Raw genomic sequence first — 19509 nt, 5'->3', positions numbered from 1 at the left:
CTTTTAAAATTATTATGAATTGAACCTGAATCAAGTGAGTAAATAAATTACTACATTTCCCTCAGCTCAATCAAAAACATAAAAGAGGAAATTGTACTTATTTTTTCTGTAAAAGTTCATATAAATGAAGATAAGAAAATTTACGAATGTTGATAAGGAAATAATACTAATCGTAAAAGCTATAAAAATGAAAATGATAAAAATATGTCTTACTAGTATTTGTAACAACAGTGATAAATATAATGCTACTATTTCTTGGAAAAGATCTCAATTGAATAAATACTAAAAGTATGAAAAGTATCATGTTATTTCAATAATCCTATAAAAACAAGAGTCTATGCACTTTAAGCATTAAAATAAATGTTATAGTAGCCAAATTTTACGATATTAGATTTTAGTTTTGGAAATTAGTTTCTTCTTGAAATATTTAGTTTAAAATAAATTCTTTTAAAAAAATTATATCATTCCAAAATTAATTTAAATGCATATTTACATGGCGTTAATAATAATGATAATCTTAACGACAATTGATAATAATATTACAATTAATGACTATGTTAATATCTTAAAAATAGTAAAGATGATAATTGAAATAAAAAAGGACGTAAGAATGGGAACTGTAACGGTGAAGATAAAATTGATTTAATTATAATAAGAATAGTTAATACCAAAGATAATAAAGAAATATTTGTAAAACGAAAAATTATACAGATTTTTCTTTTTAGAAAATGAATATAAAAGTATTCCGAAATTGAGTAAACACCATTTTTATTCCAAAAACATGTACCTTTTGGATTAAGGGTCACTGTATGAAGGTGGTTGAAATAGAAGTAGTAGTTTTTGAGTCCCTCGTCTTGGTGTTGACATGGGCCAATACATTCACTCTTCGTTATTTCTCTCTGCACCCTCATAATCTCAACTTGGATGTTCAACTATAGTTCATGTTTAATTCTGGAAGTTTTCAGAATATTAAATTTGAATATAAATGTATATTTTAAATTTTTTATTTTAGAATAAAAATTTATATTATATTTTAAAAACATGTTCCTAGCCAACACCTTCCAGATTGAAATTATGAAAATGTAAAAAGGAAGTGTCTCACTAACGAGTAAAAAATTTGGACTCATCATCATATGCATGCTGGATCGTGCATTTGGGCTTTCGGTCCATTTTCTATATGCAAAACTCTAGAAAAAGTCTAAATGGGTCATTATAAGTACATAATAATGTAAAAGAAAAATGCTAGTAGCATGTTTTAGATATAAAAGTTATCATCATTAAAAAAAATGGAAATAAACGACAAATGCTTTGATAAAAAGAGAAAAATATGGCAGATAAAAGTAAAATGCACGAGAAGAAACAAAATCATTGTTAAAAGTGTTTAGTTTAAAAGAGAAGAAGAAAAAGTAAGATGAAAGATATATTAAACTTGATTTTTAATAAATAAATCAAATTTATATTAAGAGACGACTTTGGATACCGAGCTTTAGAGAGACAAACAACAATAATAACTAAGTCTAAACTATATAAAAAATTAACATTATTTCTAATTCAAAAATTTTAATGAAATGAATTTATGTATGATTATTTTTATATAGTATTTAACTTTTTTATATATAACTAATATAAGAGTTAGATTTCATGCTTGAATTTTAAAGAAAATAAATTTACTTAAAAGATTTTTTTCTTCTGATACATATACATACATTTTTAATTTTTAATTTTTAACGGATTAAAATAACTAATCTCTTTAAATTGAATACACAGAAATGTATATTTTCAATTATACACGTAAGAGAAATCTAATTAAAATTTTGCCTGGTCGATAATGATTTTATAATTCAAGTCTAATGAAAATTGAGTACGATGTTTAATTTTTTTATTTATTTCTTTTTACCATTGTTGACTTTCAAAATCACAAAATCTCATATCATATGGAGAAAATCACTTGCAACACAAGTGAGTAGAATGAAAAATATATAAAAAAGAGAAAGAAAGTGAATTAAAAATGTCATATGAATAAAGAAGTAATAAAGAGATAAAAGCAAAAGAATGAGATAGAAAGAAGATGAAAAGGAAAAGTAAATATATGTTTAGTAGAGTATTTTCAACCATTCACTCTCTTTAATTTATTTATATCTTATTAGAGAGCTAAGTAATAATAAAACTACTTAAAAACTTAAAAATGAGTCTCATATATTGTGAAAAAAATAGTTTAATATTTAACGCTAGTTCTTATATATTAAATTTGCTGTTATATTGTTTGAATTCTGATTAAAACTCAGTTTTCTGTTTAATAATGGGGTAAAAATTACTTAATGAAAAAAACTCTCTTAGTTTACGAATACCTCATCCTAAATTACACGTTTTTTACACTCCTCACATCTATATATATAGTCTTTCTTAATAAAAACAAAAACAAGAATTTTAACGAAGGTGAAAAGCAGATGTAAAAAGAATATTTCTCTTCTTTCCAAAACGATCTCATGTGTGTATCACGAGACAGTTGCTTATATCACACGTCTTCATATTCTAAATGTAAAAATAGGATAGCTATTTAGTCAAAAGAGTTCTCGTATTAACTAAATTATTTTATATAAGATTTAAGGTTTAGGGTTTATATATATATATATATATATATATATATATATATATATATATATATATATCAAAACAGAGAAATAATAATAGGAAAAAAAACTAAAGGCGTAAGAGAAAAATATGGTAAAAAAAGAAATAAAAAAAATGAAAAATATTCATGTGTTATCGTCCTTTACAGGATATGTCTCTGCATATAATTTTCCCCAGTCAATTTCTCAAAGAATTTAGTACTAGAGTTCCTTAGTAAAGAAGGAGAAAAATGTTTGATTATGAAGTAAAAGCTCAAAAGCTTACAACCATATATATAATTTCATGTTTTGATAAAGTATGAAATCCGCGAATTCATATATATATATATATATATATATATATATATATATATATATATATATATATATATAATTGAGCGAAAACAAAAAATATTCAACAATTTGGAAGAATAATTCAATGATTTCTGAAGCAACCATTTCAATTCAATCGATAAAGTCGACAAATTTTTCATTGAAAAAAAAATCTATAAAGGATCTCAATACTAAGAGAAAAGTAGTTATTAAAAAAATAGAAAAAATGAAAAAAGAAGAAAAGAAAAGAGGACTTGGAATTCCCGAGACAAATATTCATTCGAAGAAAAAAATTTATGATAGTAAAAGGATAGAATTCGAAAAAAAATTTTTGCAGATATTCCAAAGAAGAAATATTAGCTTAACTAAAAAATCACATTCTTTTTTTCAATTTTTGATGAAAAAAATATACATAGATATCTTTCTATATATCATTTGTATTCCGAAAATCCAGCTACAACTTTTTCTTGAATCAACAAAAAAAATTTTAAATAAATGGCTTTACGATAATGAACCAAATACAGAAAGAAGTTATAAAACAAATCAAAGTATAATTCCCTTTCTTTTAAAATTACACAAATATTTTAATAATAAGAATAAGAATGCGAATTCACATAATTATTTTGATGTCTCCTTTTTGTCACAACCATATGTATTTTTAAATTTGTTACAAACCCGAATTATTAACATAAACATATATAAGTTAAGACTTCTTTTTCAATATAATAAAATTTTTTTTTTCTGAAAAATGAAATAAAGGATTCTTTTTTTGGAGCACAAGGAATAGTTCATTCTAAAAGAAAACAAAATAACCTGCTCAATTCTGAACTAAATCAATGGACAAATTGGTTAAAGAATAATTGTTATCAATATAACTTATCTAACAGTAGCTGCTCAATTCACATATATATATATATATACCCGGGAATATGTTTTTATATTTTAGACTTAATTAGTTTTTATTTATTTTATAAATTTTGAATATTTTAAATTTGTTTATTTATTTATTTTTTGTTTATCAAGTATTAAAAATTTTAATATTTTTCATTGAGACTAGTTACTTTTAGTGCTGTTATTTGTATATTGAATTCTTTTTCGTGTCGATGATTTTTTGTTTATATTTTTAAATTGAATAGTTTTTGTTTAAACAATGTCATAAATAATGTAAAATGAAGACTACTTTTAATTATCTCACTTAAAATATATTTAATAATAAAATGGTAATACTTTTCTATAGGTTTTATGGTCAAAAGATTAAATATTCTATCATTTCACAGGAAATTTTTATACCGAGAGAAATTTAAAACTTAATTAAATTCATTTCTGTTAAGAAAATGGGTGTTTTTGTTATTATTTTTTATAGAATTTTTAAGAAAATGAGTCATACCGCCTGCATTAACATCTGACATTTATGTCTGATCTCCAAGGATTAAACCTAAAAGTGATGTTTATATAGTGAACGTAAATTTTGATTACTTAATTATAGGGACGACAATTAGGGCCTTGCCCGTGGGCTCGATTCGCAGGCTCGCAGAAAAAATGCGGGACGGGTCAGGATAGTGAGCTTGTAGTCCGCGCGTGCCCGGCTCGCATAGACCTGCGGCTCGTTCGGGTTAGTCCGCGACACGCGCGGGCCGGCCTGCAAGCCCGCATAAAATTTTTAAAAAAATTTGCACTTATGTATATTAATTACTTCTTTTATAGACTATTGCATTAACGTTTCAAATTCTTGTATAACTGGAAAAGACAAGTATTATGTAATTTTTTAATGTGCTAAAATTTAAAGAATACATTGTGTATGTCATAGTAGGAATATGATGAAAATGTTGAATTATCACTTTATCATCTAATTCCCCAAAGTCTTTACTTAATTTTGTGAACTTCTTAAAGTTTCCCAATTTTTAAACATTGAAAGTTTTATCATAAAAATTAAAAAAAAGCGGGCCGGCCCGTGGGCCCGTGGGCCAAGGAGTATGCGGGGCGGGTCAGTGTTTTCAGCTCGCATAAAGTATGCGGGGCGGGGTGGGCCAGCCCGTGTTGTGCGGGCCTTATATGGGCTAGGCCTAAACGGGCCGGGCCGACCCGCATTGCCACCCCTACTTAATTATAAAAATAAGGGTTAAATATGTTTTCGTCTCTTAAGTTTCGTGAATTTTGTAATTAGTCCATCTTTGAAATTTTATACTAATTTAGTATTTCATTTTTAGAAATACGTGAATTTAGTCATTTTTACCAAATCTTGTTAAGTTTATTTGACATTTTAAACACATTTTATGATAATATTTGAATTAACATTGAAGCAAAAATGTGTCAAATGGTATAAACAATTCAAATATTATAATGAAATGCGTTCGAAACGTCATAAACTTAACAAAATTTGGTTAAAAATGCATTTTTAAAGATAAATGACTAAATTGATCAAAATTTTTGAAGTGAAAATAATTTTAAATTTTACTAAAACTTAAGGGAACAAAAATATAACACTACAAATAATACTTATATGTCGTAAATTCAAGTACGTGATATATTTTTGAATTATTTCTCAAATTAGAAATAAATAAATAAATAAAATAGAGTAATAGCAGAAGCAGTAGTGAGGCATGGTTGCTCAGTGAAGTTTGTGTCGAACCAATTAGTGGTGGATTGCTCACAACCAACCTCCAGAATCTAGTTCTGTTTGAGGAAACTTTTTCCAAAGCCTGCTTTTGCATTAGATTCATCCATTTCTCGTAACAAAACAAAATCTACCACTTTCATATGCTACCCACCATGCCTCCACCACCTTCACTTAACAACTAAACCCTAAACTTTTTGAGTTTACCAACATACATATATTCTTCTTCCTCACCTTTACTCTATTTTTTAACTCTCTTCAAATATACCTTCACTGTTACCTTTCGCATAACGTCAATATTGTAAATATTTTACTACTTCTGTAGGCCCACACCAGTTAGCTACTTACTGCTACAAAAAATTATATTCCGAATTTAGAGGTAAAGTAAAGAAACGGGAGAAAAAGTTGAAAAGGAAATTCAATATAAAGTAAAGATGCAGAAACACTGTATTTTCCATTCCTTGGATTTGAGAGAGCTAAGTTAAACACACCATCAACCAGAACACATGCAGACGGAAGCAAATGATAGAAAGAAACGAGAGTGGGAAAAAAAAAATTCTAATGCTACCTACACGTACATATTCTTTAATTATCCACACCCCAAAACGACCGAACAAACAAAAAAGAAAAGACTCTAGAATACAGATTAACATCTATAAACTATAAATTAAGGAGTTCTATATTTAACGCTGAAAGAAAACGGTGAATAAAAAAGAGGAAATAGTTACTGCGGTTGATTAAGGATATGCTCCACTTGTTGTGGGAAGATCACACCAGGAAAGGGTTGGATTCCAGCACCCGAATTCGCTGCCAGAAACCGAAGATGACTCCAAAATGTTCGACAAAGAAGAGGACGAAGCCATGTTGCCGAGAAACACCGGTGAATTATCACTGCCGCAGTAATTAACTGACGTCGATGACCTGAACTTGTGGTAAAGTTCTTGAACTCCACTATTTTGCTGTTCCCCAAGTACAAAACCGTTGCTTTGTTGCTGATTCTGATTTTGATTGTTCCTCCAAAAGGAGCTGCATAGACCCAGTGAAGGAAATTCTCCCACACCATCGTATCCTAGACCAGTTCTAGTACTATTCAACAACCCATTTGGGAGCAATGACTCAGTGACCATGTGGGAATGAGATCCCGATAAGTTCCCTTCTCTCTTGACATCAATTGACACGGAACTAGGGTTAGGGTTAGGGTTTTGGTTTTGGGTAGCTCTTAGTAAAGCCATGAGTTGAGTATTTTGCGGTGAACCCCAAAGGATTGGGGTTTGCGGAAGCTCTTGGTCAAAGAGTACTCCCTGTGGCCTTCCAAGCTCCGATGCCACTGCTTTCATCTTTGTGGCGGCCTGCTTTGCCACCGAGCTGGACATGCCGGAGGTCTTGCTTTTCCGGCAGCCACCTCCGATGGGAACATTCCTGAGAGCGCCACCTTTGGTCCAGTAGCGGCGACATGTCTTGCAGAAGTGGCGAGGCTGAGTGAGGTTGTAGTTGTTGTAGTAACAAAACTTTGTGTTTGATGAATCACAACGAGGGCACCTCAAATTTTGGTTGTCGGAGTTGGAGGAAGTGGCGGTGTTAGCGGAAGAGGTGATAGTTGTTGTGCAAGAAGGAGACGGAGAAGGAGAAGACGGTGCGGGTGGTGTTAGTAGAAGTCCTCCTCCATTGTTATTAATGGAGATTTTTGTTTCAGCTGCTATAAGACTAGCAGTAGCAGCACCGAACAGTTCTTGGATCATCTTTATCTTTTAGATCTAGAACAATCCAAAAACACGCAAAAGCAAAAGGGTGGTGTGGTGATGAGTGGTGAGTCTTTTTGCGTTAGTGGTGGAGAAAAGCAAAAGAAAGTAGGTTTGGTATATATGTGTGTGTGTATGCGGGAAATGGGGAGAGAGAGAATATTGTAGGATGAAGCATATGATGGAATTGAATGAGGTTTGCGAATTGAACTCAATTGGGTTGCTTCGTTGTTTTATGCTGCTAGCTAGGACTGCTTCCTTGTCGGTTAGGTCCTTTTTGCTTCTTACCATTCTTTAGAATCACACTTCCATCATATTATTTATAATTTTTTTATAGACTCCATGTGGGAGACTCCCATTTTTACCCCATTCATCTCACAAACGACAATTTTTTTCATGTTGGAATTTGTATTTGGAGACAACCTATATTATTACACGGAAAATTGTTGTTAGTTTCATTCAAATTAACTATAATTGTTAACCTTTTTTTGTATTAATCCATTACATTTATTTAAAATGGTAATCTAACATATATAAAATTTAAGTATTTCTAATTACTCGAACCAATTTAAGTATTTACAAAGAAAGCGATAGAGAGAGAAATTTGTAATCACAGTATTACAAACCTATATAAAATTTTAAAGCACAATAATTTCTTTTCTTGTTTCTTAAACTTCATGATTACTCTTATCTTAGGATTTGAATCGGATTCAGAAAACATATTTTAAAACCTTGATCATTACACTTATTATGTCATACGTGTGGTCTTGCAGAACCAATTATGTAAGTAAACGATATCATTTTGCCTGTCCCACTTAGGACTAATGAAATGCGGATAAAGGTTTATCATTATTATCTTCTAAGGATCATATATAACATGTTTTTATTTTCGCTTTCTATATGCATGAACACAATACAACGTTTACAAGATTTTAATTCGTCTTTTTTTTTTTCTCTCACGGATTTTAACTCACCTTTGTGTTAATTTGGTCTTAATTATATATGCTCTACATGATATACTGTAAATTTTTTGTTCTCCTCGTTAGGAATACGTGTGTCAGAGTGTTTTGCTTCCAAACACTGAGATTATGTCTGTAATGAATGATGTATAATCAACAAACGAAACGTAATATAAAGAAGCAATTAAAGCAGTAGTAATGAATGTTTTCTTAAATAATAATCGTTGTTAATGTGAGGGATAACGAATTCCATAAGTAAAGATGCTCCTTGTTCTAAAAAACATCATTGCGAGTTCAAAGGAGAATAGAATAGGGGCAATCACGTGGAAATACGTGTAAAGCTGATTGTCCCTACTGCTCCCAACTTAAAAATATACTGTGTCACTGCACATCCCAAATCAATTTAGCCTTCTATTTAACAAAATAAAAAACACCAAAATACTTTGTTACAGTATATGTTGTAATTAGACACTATTTCTAATTTCAATAACAAAATGGGTTATAAAGTTTTGTTACAATTATACGAAAAAGAAAAAATTGTTATGCGATCATGGGTCATGGTGTGGTACGCGGCATGTAGATGGGAACCCATGTTCTTTTTTCATCCAATAAAAGGGACGAATAACGAGTCTCACAATATATGTTTATAAGCTTAGTGTGTTAATTAACTAGCTTTGATAAAAAAAAAATATTAAAGGTATTTGATTAGAAAAAAAAAATACGGATTTAAAATCTTCAATATGATATGTTAATGGAAGTATCATATATATGACTTATAAGCTAATTAAGAGTTAATTGTGTGGTTTTCTTTCTTAAAAAATTTTACGAATTGAATTGTAAAAATGACTTCACTCTAATCGATGCTCTTTTCAATAATTTAAATGCTCAAACTTAGTAATTCACCATTTAATTTAGTTAAATGCACTTTAACTAAAAATAATAACGTATAAATGTATTATTTGTTTTTTATTTGAAATTATGTACACGCACACACGGCTTTTATATTACTTTATATGGCTAGTTGTTAATTAATTTTATCGATTCATATACCAAAACTACCACATTCGTGATTCAATAAACTAATTCGGCTTTTATCAAGTTTTTGCTAATTATGTCAAATAAAACATATTTATATCATGTACTTAATTTTTAGGGAAAGAAAACAAAAATCAAGCTATTAGAAGTTAAAATAAAAAAAAAATCTAGAGACATTTATAAACCAATATTGATTTAAAATAATAAAGTTCCATATTTATATATATTTATGATGGTAGGTAGGGAATTAACAATGATTATATGTTTCCTTGTTAATTCTTGTGCTAATCCTTTGGTCCACTTTACCTAACTTGACTCGTAATAGTATCTTTAATTTTTATAGTTTTCCCGTTAGATATTTCATATTCACATTTTCATTAAAAAATAAAAAAATAATATATTTTAATCCTATTTATGGAAAATTTGTCAAAAATTCATTTTTCTTTTTTTAATGCAAACGGTTTTTTTATTTATTGAACTATGTATAATAAAAAAAAATGTAGTTTGCATGATTTTAATTATGTGTCATAATCAGTAAATACTTTATTTATTCAAAGTACTTACTCGTACCTAAAGTTCAGTAAATTGTTTTTCCAACGTTTATTAGCATTATAATCCTTTTTTTTTGTCAATGATAAATAGTTCATTTTGATTAATATTCCTTTCATTGTGAGAGAAAAGATGAAAACTGTTATTAAAATCGCTTTGGAATAGTTGAACACAGAAATTTGCTTACACAAGTTGATGTCAGAATCAGAAAAACGTGAAAATTGATTAGGTCAACCCGCACTTAAATGCATCATCATGCAAAAGTTTGATTTTGATATGTAATTGACAAAGTTCCGCTCCCTCTTGTGTTTTGTTTAAAGTCAAGAAACTATCAAAGAAGTATATTTAACTTTTCTCAATATTATATATATTGGAGCACTATTTAATTTTGTTTAAAATTTTAAAGTATCTTAATTTTATGTATTCACTTTAGTTCTATTTCAGATTAAGATAGTTAAGACTTCAATTAATTAAAGTTTCGTTTGCTATAAAATTTTCTACATTTAGGTTTAATTTAATTGATCAATAATATCTTCATTTCTTAACATATTTAAGGAAAAAATATTGGAGAACATATAAAGACATGATCCATAAATGTAACATATAATTATTCCCCCAAATTGACTCTTTGATGTCAATCCCTCTTCCACCAAATTCTACTACAAATTATTTTGATTAAAGTGTTAATGATAGTATTTGAGAAAATGACTAAAAATAAAAATATAAAGTTAAATATCATGTAAACAAATTATAAATTTATTGTCTTAGGTTAAATATAATATCTTTCTTTTACTTGACGAAAACATCTTAATTAATGTTAACAGAGTCTTATTCCACTTTTAATTTGTGAGATATTTGTTTTGTATTTAATGTATTTGACTTGTGACTTTTGTTAGATTGCCTGATTTAACTTTTATTTATATTTTAGAAACTAAATTTTCATTAGCAATAACATTTGAAATTATCAAATAATATTACTAACAAAAGTTTGTCATCACAATTTATATATATTTTTTTTCATCTTGCAAAACAATTAATTTGTAAATATTTTTAAGTAATTTTATTTTTTTAAATAAAATATTGTAACTGAAATTAAGATCCCTAAAACACTACACTTGTCCACTAGACGACGAATATTACATCAACCAATTTAAACAAAATGATTATGTCTCAAAAATGGATAGTTTTAAGTCAACAATAAAGTTTTAAATGATAAATATATTTGATCATTAATTTAATTACGAAACCCAAAAAAATAAAATAAAAAGTAGACTAAATAGTTACTAATTTTAAAGTATATGTATAGAGAGAAATGTTTTTAAAAATATCAATTTTAGTGATAATGACAAAATATATATTTAAAATCGATTTTAGAAATCAATTTTTTAATTAGAATCTAAATTTTTAATTAGAATCAATTTAGAGACAAATTTATTCGTAGTTAAAATTTTGCTTGTCAGAATTAACGTAAGTAATCAATTTAAAAATTAATTTATAATAAAATCTATTTTAATTATTAATATATAAAATAATTTTAAAATTTTTAACTATTTTTAGTTATTAATAATTTTTAATTTATAAATTAATATTTAAATTGATCACTATATAATTAATTATTATATTATATTATATTATATTATATTATATTATATTATATTATATTATATTATATGTATATATAATACTATTAATATTTAAATAATATTTTTCATCTATATATATTCTTTTAAACAGTTTTTTGTTCGTTTGCACATGATAAAACATTCAGATAATATTATCGTATATTGTAACATAATATGTATTTTTATTAATATAAAATACGCAATAAAATATATTAATAATTATAAGAAATGATAAAACTCAGAGATAACACATTCAATGAAGAATATATGATATAAGCTATAATATTATCTTTTTCATCTAACAACTACACAATAAAACATGTTTTTATGGATTTTCTTAATTTTTAATCTATTTTCACTTTCATTTTAAAATTATTTTTCAGTATTTTAAACGAACTTTATATATGACAATATATATTACATTATAAATTAAAAGAGAATTTATGCGTTATATAAAAAAGTTATTTTTCTGATATTCACATTTATATTTTCTAATTTTTTTAAAAATCAAATTAAAATAATTATTTTATCAATATTACTTTTAAGTAATTATTTATTTAAATTTAATTATTTGTTCAATTTGACTTTTTAAAATTTAATTATTTTTTCAATTAAATATTATCTACACAATAACTAATAAAAGCTATTTATAATAAAAATAAAAATTATTTATATTTAATTTTATATTTATAATAATAATAATATTATTATTATTATTATTTATCATTAAAAAAATAAACATAGTTTCACTACTTTATTTATTATATGTATTGTGCCAGTTAAATTATTTATTTATAATATAAAAAAATATATAAAATTACTAGAAAGGGTTGTTAAAGATAGAAAATAAATGTCACGTGAAACACAGATAAACATTTCCAAACTAGAATTGGATGCACGATGGTTGCATAGGAGAGATGACAAGAACGCTTTTGTGTCTTCGTGTGATATGACATGAATTGTCCAAAAACCATGCAGTAATGAGAAATTGTACATGTTATAAAACAAAGACTTTGGTCTTCTTGACCATAAGTTGTTCTCACCAAATTAATGTCCATTACTTTTTATACCACTTTCCTAATGAAAACAAGACACTCAGCATCATCTTATGAATCTGTCAACTTGCCACGCATTGTCATATGAACTGTAACCATGTATAATCCACTGATTACACACGGAGCTGACAGAGTAACCACAATCATTCATTTTGACCCGTAAATTGCTGTTTTAACCCTGCATTTTGACCCGAAACCATTTTACAAAGATGATGATAAAAGACAAGAAAATTTTAGTTAGAGGAAGAAAGTGGTAAAAAAGCTTATGGAAAAAGAGGTTTGCAAGATAGCATAATTGTCAAAACAACCTATTAATTGGTGATATCTCAACAAAATCTTGGTTTTTTTGTTAAATATATTTACATCCGATATTGTCCCCTCAGTCTTGCTATAAAATCTAATGGAATTGACGGAGCACTGACAATTATTAATATAAAAACATTTATCCCCTCAAAATTATTAAAAACCACAAACAGAATCTAGCGACCAAAATTATTTAGACTATTTAATTAACAAAAGAAAACTAATTAAGGCTCCCTTTCACACTTGGTCCAACTTGGTAAAAGGGAAATTGAAGTGTACGACATGTTCATTACATACAGAAATGTGGACCAAGCGTAGATTGCGACTAACAAATGAAAATTGAAAAATGAGAATCATGGTTAAACGAAGAATGAAGGAAATTAGTGGAGGGAAAGGGAAAGTGAGAGAGGGAGAAACTGGGAATATGAATTATTGGGATCGATAATTTGTTATGTGATGTGATGGATGTGGAAAGAAAAAAATGGTGTTAGTGAGAGGAATAAACCCGCGTGGCTTGCGGAGAGGTAGAGTATGAGGATTGAGAAGATGGATTTTGGGTTTTTGTTGTTTTTGTGATGTTAGTAGATTCATGCATGCTAATGCTATGGTATAGGGATTGGCATTAGAGAGAATGAAAAAGAAAGGTAGATAGAGACAGTAAGGGAGTGAGTGTTTTTTGCTGCTATGTTCAGTTGGAGTGCAAAATTAACTTTATTCTTTTCCTTTCCTAAACAACGGAAAGTTGGCATGCACTTCAGCGGGCAGACCGGAAACGACGCCAGCTTTCGCTAAAGACGACAGCCTGGGCAACGCGGGCAGTGCCATTGCCTTGCTTCCTCATCTCTCTTTCACTTCCTTCTGCTTTTTAAAAGGGACAGGATAGATTTTCGAACATATTAAGCAGCACGCTAGATTGTGAAATACTTAGGGTTAATGGGTAAGTCATGCAGAGGTGATATAGGATTAAAAAATTCCTATTATGTGACCAAATTAAAATCCCACACGTCTTCTGCTTGAAGTCGTTAATCTTCAATAACTTCAATTTCAGAAAAAAAAAATTACATACTTTGAACTCGTTTTGAGAGGACACGACTTCTTCAAGTAAGTTTCGAAAATCTGTCCTCTAAATATCAAAATTGATTATTTGACATTTTTTTTCTCTTCTTTCGTCTTTTTATATCATATTAACTATTACATTACCACCATATAGGAGTATAGGAACATGGAAGGAGATGAACGATATGGGATAAAAAATTGAATAAACCTATATTCCTATATACATGGGTCATGGACCCTACTCATGTCTCATGTTTCTTCTTATCCAACACTACAGCTTTCTCATGCCTCCTCCCATTTAGCCTTTTTCTCATTTTTCCAACTTTTTTTTTTCCTTCTTCTCCTTTCTAATCGTCATAACATGATAGATGCAAGTATTGATATTGATCGATAATCACCGACTCTCCAGTCTAATAAGATCGCATGTGATTAGGTTTTAATTAAGGATGTTGATTACAGGTAAAATTTCCGATATTTCATCATATGGAAGCGTCTGTGTTTGGGTGTATATAGATCCTCTATGTTCCATATGCATATAAATGTACACGAAAGCCTCGAACATGGCCTTATAACAAAAAGCATGGTCAGTGTCGGATACCTATATAGATCTATGTGTGTATAGCACATGCAAAGAGAAGCGATTTTAGCTAAAACATTACATATGTCTTCTTCATAGACCCAAGGCCATGGAAGGATGGAAGGTAGCTAGAGCATAATCCTGAAAGGCAAAGAAGCAAAGGAAAAAATGTGTAGAAAATGTTAGAGTGATGGATGTTGGAAAAGAGATGAAGAGAGGTGAATAAATGGTTGTTCACGTTGTAGATTTTGTTAGCCATGTTGGATGGTCCCTACCTTAAAAGCAGCAAAATACGCTTACATGCATAGGTATAGTATAGGTATTGATTGAGGAGTGAGGTTTGAAAGCTGACAAAAGTTATTGTTGGGAAGATTCCCTAATGTGTCGGACCCCCTAACCTTTCTAATTTCTAACATCAAGTTGGAACGACCAACAAAACCGTTGAGACAATTTTCTGTTCATTACTTACCACGGCCTGCATACTTCCGGGGCTCTACTTGCTTAATTACCCAATTTTAAGCAATATGAAACTAAATGTTTAATTAGTCTCACATCATTCATCACTGCATCCTCCGTTTTAAACTTCGAAATTTCGATATTTTAAAAGAGGTTTTTTTTTTTTTTTTTTTTTTTTTTTTTTTTTGTATTTGAGGGTGGATTTGATGTTAAATTTGTAAAATATGATCTTTTGAATTTTTTTTTGTCAAATAAGAAATCATGAGGGTGGAGGACGACATTACAGGTGAAGTAGTCCTCCACCCAATCGATTTCTTTTTTTTTTTTTTCAAAAAAACAAAGTCGTACTATATAAAGACAGTTTATGTATAAATAAAAATTGAATTTGTTCTCTAAAATAACGAGTTCACTTTTCTTTTTCTTAAATATTTATTTAATTAATTAATTAATTTTGAGAGGTGAGTTGTGGGAACAACTCAGCCACGTGTTTCACTTACCATTCTCTAAATTGAAATGCACCACAGAAAACGGTTTCAAGGTGATGAAGTACAAGCCTCCGTGGAAGAAAGCACCTTGCCGGAGACAACTATCATTGAGGAAAGCATGGAAGCCCTCCAGGAGTGGTGGTCGGAGTTATAGACCCTAAATTTTCCATTATATAATTATGTTATCATATTTCGCATAAAATTAATACGATGATAAAGCCTAAATAAAATGGTGTGCAGTGCTGTTTTCCCAACAACTCAGTCTCTAACCACCTGCATGCATCTTCTTTTCTAGCAAAGCCACCTGGAAAATGGAAGCACAAGCATTAGAAAACAATGCACCGTCATTCATATCAATTCAACGAATCTTTATAGATTAGCTTTCAAGCGCATAGAAACCAATAAAGCAGCGAACCCAATTTTGGGACAATGATATATAGAATTCTTTACCAGCAAACTATGAAAAATCACTATCTCAAAGGGCCCCTCTCACCCAACAACTAATTACAGATAATTAAAATCGCACGCTTAATTTCATTATTTTATTGTCCTATTAGAGCAATTATGCTTGTGATAAATAAGTGGCTATAGTGTTACTGATTGATGTATACTAGATAATGACTATGATTTTTATGATAAGCTTGTCGTTTCTAATTTCTCCTCTGCTTAGAAGGGGAGTTAATGGGTAATGGGGTCTAACGTTATATCATTTCATCAAACCCTACACATGTACCTCTGTTGTTGTCTCCACTTGATGCCAATTAATTAATTTTTCCCCTTAAAATTCTATAGTGATATGGTGAATATACCAAGCAAATTGACTTTTTTTTTCTTTTTATAGTTAATCTGGATGATGATTATACACATTAATTAGCATTTTTGCTAATAATTTTCCCTTGACAATCCATCACATTTATCTGAAATTATTGTCAATTTAAGTAATGGATATATGCTTGATGTTGTTTAGTATATTTATTTTTAGAGTTTTATAGTGAGGTTATGCAAATATTTTTTTAGGAGTAAAAAAAATAAATTTTAACTATTTTAGTGTTAAAATAAATCTATGATTATGCGTTAATGGTTAAGACTAATATATACATAACTATTAAAAGAAAGTCACGATGCCATTTTTAAAATTACATAATTTTTTATTTCAATCATAATTATGATAATTAAATATAATGTATACCTTACTTGACACACACTGAGAGTCGTTACTTCACGGTCTATCTTCTTTCCCTGGTGGAATATCTTAGAGTTGAAAACTTATGATATTATTGGAATCATTATAGTGGAAACAATTTTTAGTAAGTAGCTACCTTTACAATGTGATGAGATTTTATTTTTAATTCCTCACAGCTACAAAACAGTTGTGGACTCCTTGGATTTCTCATTTTTGGTCAATGTGGGACTTAGACTCACACTTGGATTTCTAATAATTTCCTTCTCAGGGTGATTTTAAGGAGGAGTATCACTGGAAAGATCAAACATCAATAAGACCTGAACCCAACCACATAAAGCATTGACACCACTCTCAACCCAAAACTTTAAGGCGATGAGTTTATGGGCATTGATTCTTATATGATGCTCTACTTCTCATTTCTGGTCAATATGGGACTTAGACTCACACTTGGATTCCTAACACATTGATATATGTTTTGTCTTTATGAATAGTATCATTTTAAAGAAGATACTAACACTACATTAGAGCATGATTGTCCATTTGGTTAAATATTTGGAAAACAAAGCTCGTAGATTGCTTGAAGAGACTTTTGATGGAGGTAGCATGATGTGTAGCAACTGATTGGTGAAGCAATGATATGTGAGCCATAATAATGTTGTAAGAAGATTGAAACATGTGCTGTACATAAACTCTGATAAAGGAGGAACAAAGAGATAAAGGAAAAGGAAACGATAACACAGCAGATTCCTCTGCCTCGTCGCACATTGGCCTAGAAATTAATAAAATCCTGCAATTTAAATACTTTCGTTGATGCAGCTTTAAACAACTTCTCAACAATCTCTACAAATGGGAAAGGGAATACGAGGAACATTTTCCACATGCTTCTCCAAATGTTTTCCTATTTTCACTCAACCCTCTTACATGAACATGTAATGTATCAATCTTTCAATGCCAACTTTAAACGTTCTCACAAAACTTTTCCAGCGTCATATCGGTGGTTATGTATTTGACCTAAGTTGGAGTTTTATGTTATATAAAAGTACACAAATAGTAACATATATTATGATGTTTTTTCATGAAATTTCCAACAATGACAGCACAATTTGACGCATCCTGTAGATTTTGTACATAGGATGTAAATCAACTTGTGATGTTCTCTAGTTGTGCCGTTTTAATTTATGGAGTTAAAAATTATATATCCACCCTAGGTAGTTCATAGTTACAACTTTTTATTAACCATTGTGTTAGTAAAATTGTCCTTGGCCACGGATAAGTTTAATTACTCATTAATTTATATACTTGTGTTTTACGTCGCTACTTGTAGCTTTGGTCCTTAACATATACACATGAATCTGTTTAAGCTTTTATAGCTTTAGTCCTTAATTAATATATACACATGAATCTGTTTCAGCTTTATCATATATGATTAGAACGATTGAAAAATATGAGAACAACTAAAATGAGTAGATTTTAAGTCCAAAGATCTATGCAAAAAAAAGTATGAGAGAATCATGAATATGGATAGTTTCTTTAAATAATTAAAAAAAAATTTTAAGTCGTATTGTATGGTTTTTCACACATTTCCTGAAAGATTAATATATGGTCTCAATGAAATTTTATTACATCTACTAATTTCTTTTTGAAGTAGCCTTTCAGTGAAATAACTTTATTAGGCAAAACATTTTATTTTTATTTTCGTGAGAATATTTTTTAAAGTAAAATAATATTATCTAATTTAATAGTTATATTTATTAAACTATCTTTTTTTTGTTAAGAAGTGTTAAATAAAGTAAAGTAAATGTCATTTAACCGTAAATCCAAGATGTCCAAGAAATAGTCATTTAGATTGAGCATCGGGCTTTTACTTATCGCACTCCCATTTTTTTGCACATCCCATCAAATTTTCAAAATAATCTTTTTGTCTTTGAAAAAGTAACTTTTGGATTATATGTTTTGGAAAAGTTTTGAAATAATATTTTTAGAACGAAATTTTAAGAACAAAATTTTTGGAATGAAATTTTCGAAACATATGAAATGCATTTTGAAATAAGCTTTTCAATGTAAGATTTTCAAAATAAAATTTTCAGAATATGTATGATGTCTTCTTTAATAAGTTTTCTGAAACATTTCTACATGAAATGTCTTAAAAAAAAAAATTTCTGAAACATTTCAGAAATAATTTTTTTAAAATAATATATTTTTTTCTTTTCATTTTTTCTCTTTTTCTTTGCATCATTCTCCCTCTCTTCTTCCTTTGTAGCGACGGTGATGATGAAAATGACAACAGCAACGGTAGTGTGATGGAAGGTTTTTGAATCTTTTCCTTTTGTTTGTTTTGGGGCTGCAGGTAGTAATTATCAGAGTGCACAAAGTAATGGCCTGAACATCATGGAGTTTAGGCTGAAATGGTTCACCGGCCCAGCTCTCTCAAGTCATCAAGAGAAATAAACAGCTTAGTAAATAAGTAATTGTACAACTAATTCCAAAGAAATTATTTATGGCTAGAACAAGAACACCTTAGTGAAGCTTTACATATGAATTTCCATTATATGTTAATTTCCACAGCGACAATAAGCAAAATTAGTTGCAACTGAGTTATAGACTTCGTCTTCTTCGTATTACACTTTGGTCACGATTCGATAGATTTTTTAATCCGCAATAAATATTATATATATATATATATATATATATATATATAATATAAAGAAATATATTTTTTTTCATATTTCGTTATTTCAATTTTATTCTTAATTATTATTTTAAAAATTAATTATTTTATAAATAATTCATTTTTAATCATTATTTTAATTTTTTTTTTCTCTTTGACATTTATTTTAAAAATTTCTTTTCTATACATATTTTATTTTTTTAATTTTAAAATTTATATAACTGGCCAGTTCTCTTTTATATAATATTTCCAAAAAGAACACAAGT

At 28.7% G+C, this 19509-nt stretch overlaps 1 protein-coding gene across 1 annotated transcript; it reads right to left on the bottom strand.

The window, feature by feature from the left end:
• Positions 1 to 5991: 5991 nt before the first annotated feature.
• On the bottom strand, positions 5992 to 7508 carry LOC114172984 (uncharacterized). The gene has a single exon (XM_028057164.2). The coding sequence runs from the start codon at positions 7293 to 7295 to the stop codon at positions 6294 to 6296; it is 1002 nt and encodes a 333-aa protein (XP_027912965.1). The 5' UTR covers positions 7296 to 7508; the 3' UTR covers positions 5992 to 6293.
• Between the last annotated feature and the right edge of the window lie 12001 nt (positions 7509 to 19509).

This window comes from Vigna unguiculata, chromosome 2 (genome assembly GCF_037176805.1).
Source record: "Vigna unguiculata cultivar grain cowpea cultivar isolate G323 ecotype 2 chromosome 2, ASM3717680v1, whole genome shotgun sequence".
Classification (NCBI taxonomy): Eukaryota; Viridiplantae; Streptophyta; class Magnoliopsida; order Fabales; family Fabaceae; genus Vigna; species Vigna unguiculata.
Note: the sequence above shows the minus strand (reverse complement) of the source record. Positions and strands in the feature narration are given on the sequence as shown.

Excerpts from the sequence above, each read along its gene's own strand:
- LOC114172984 (XM_028057164.2), bottom strand. The coding sequence starts at position 7,295 with ATGATCCAAGAACTGTTCGGTGCTGCTACTGCTAGTCTTATAGCAGCT.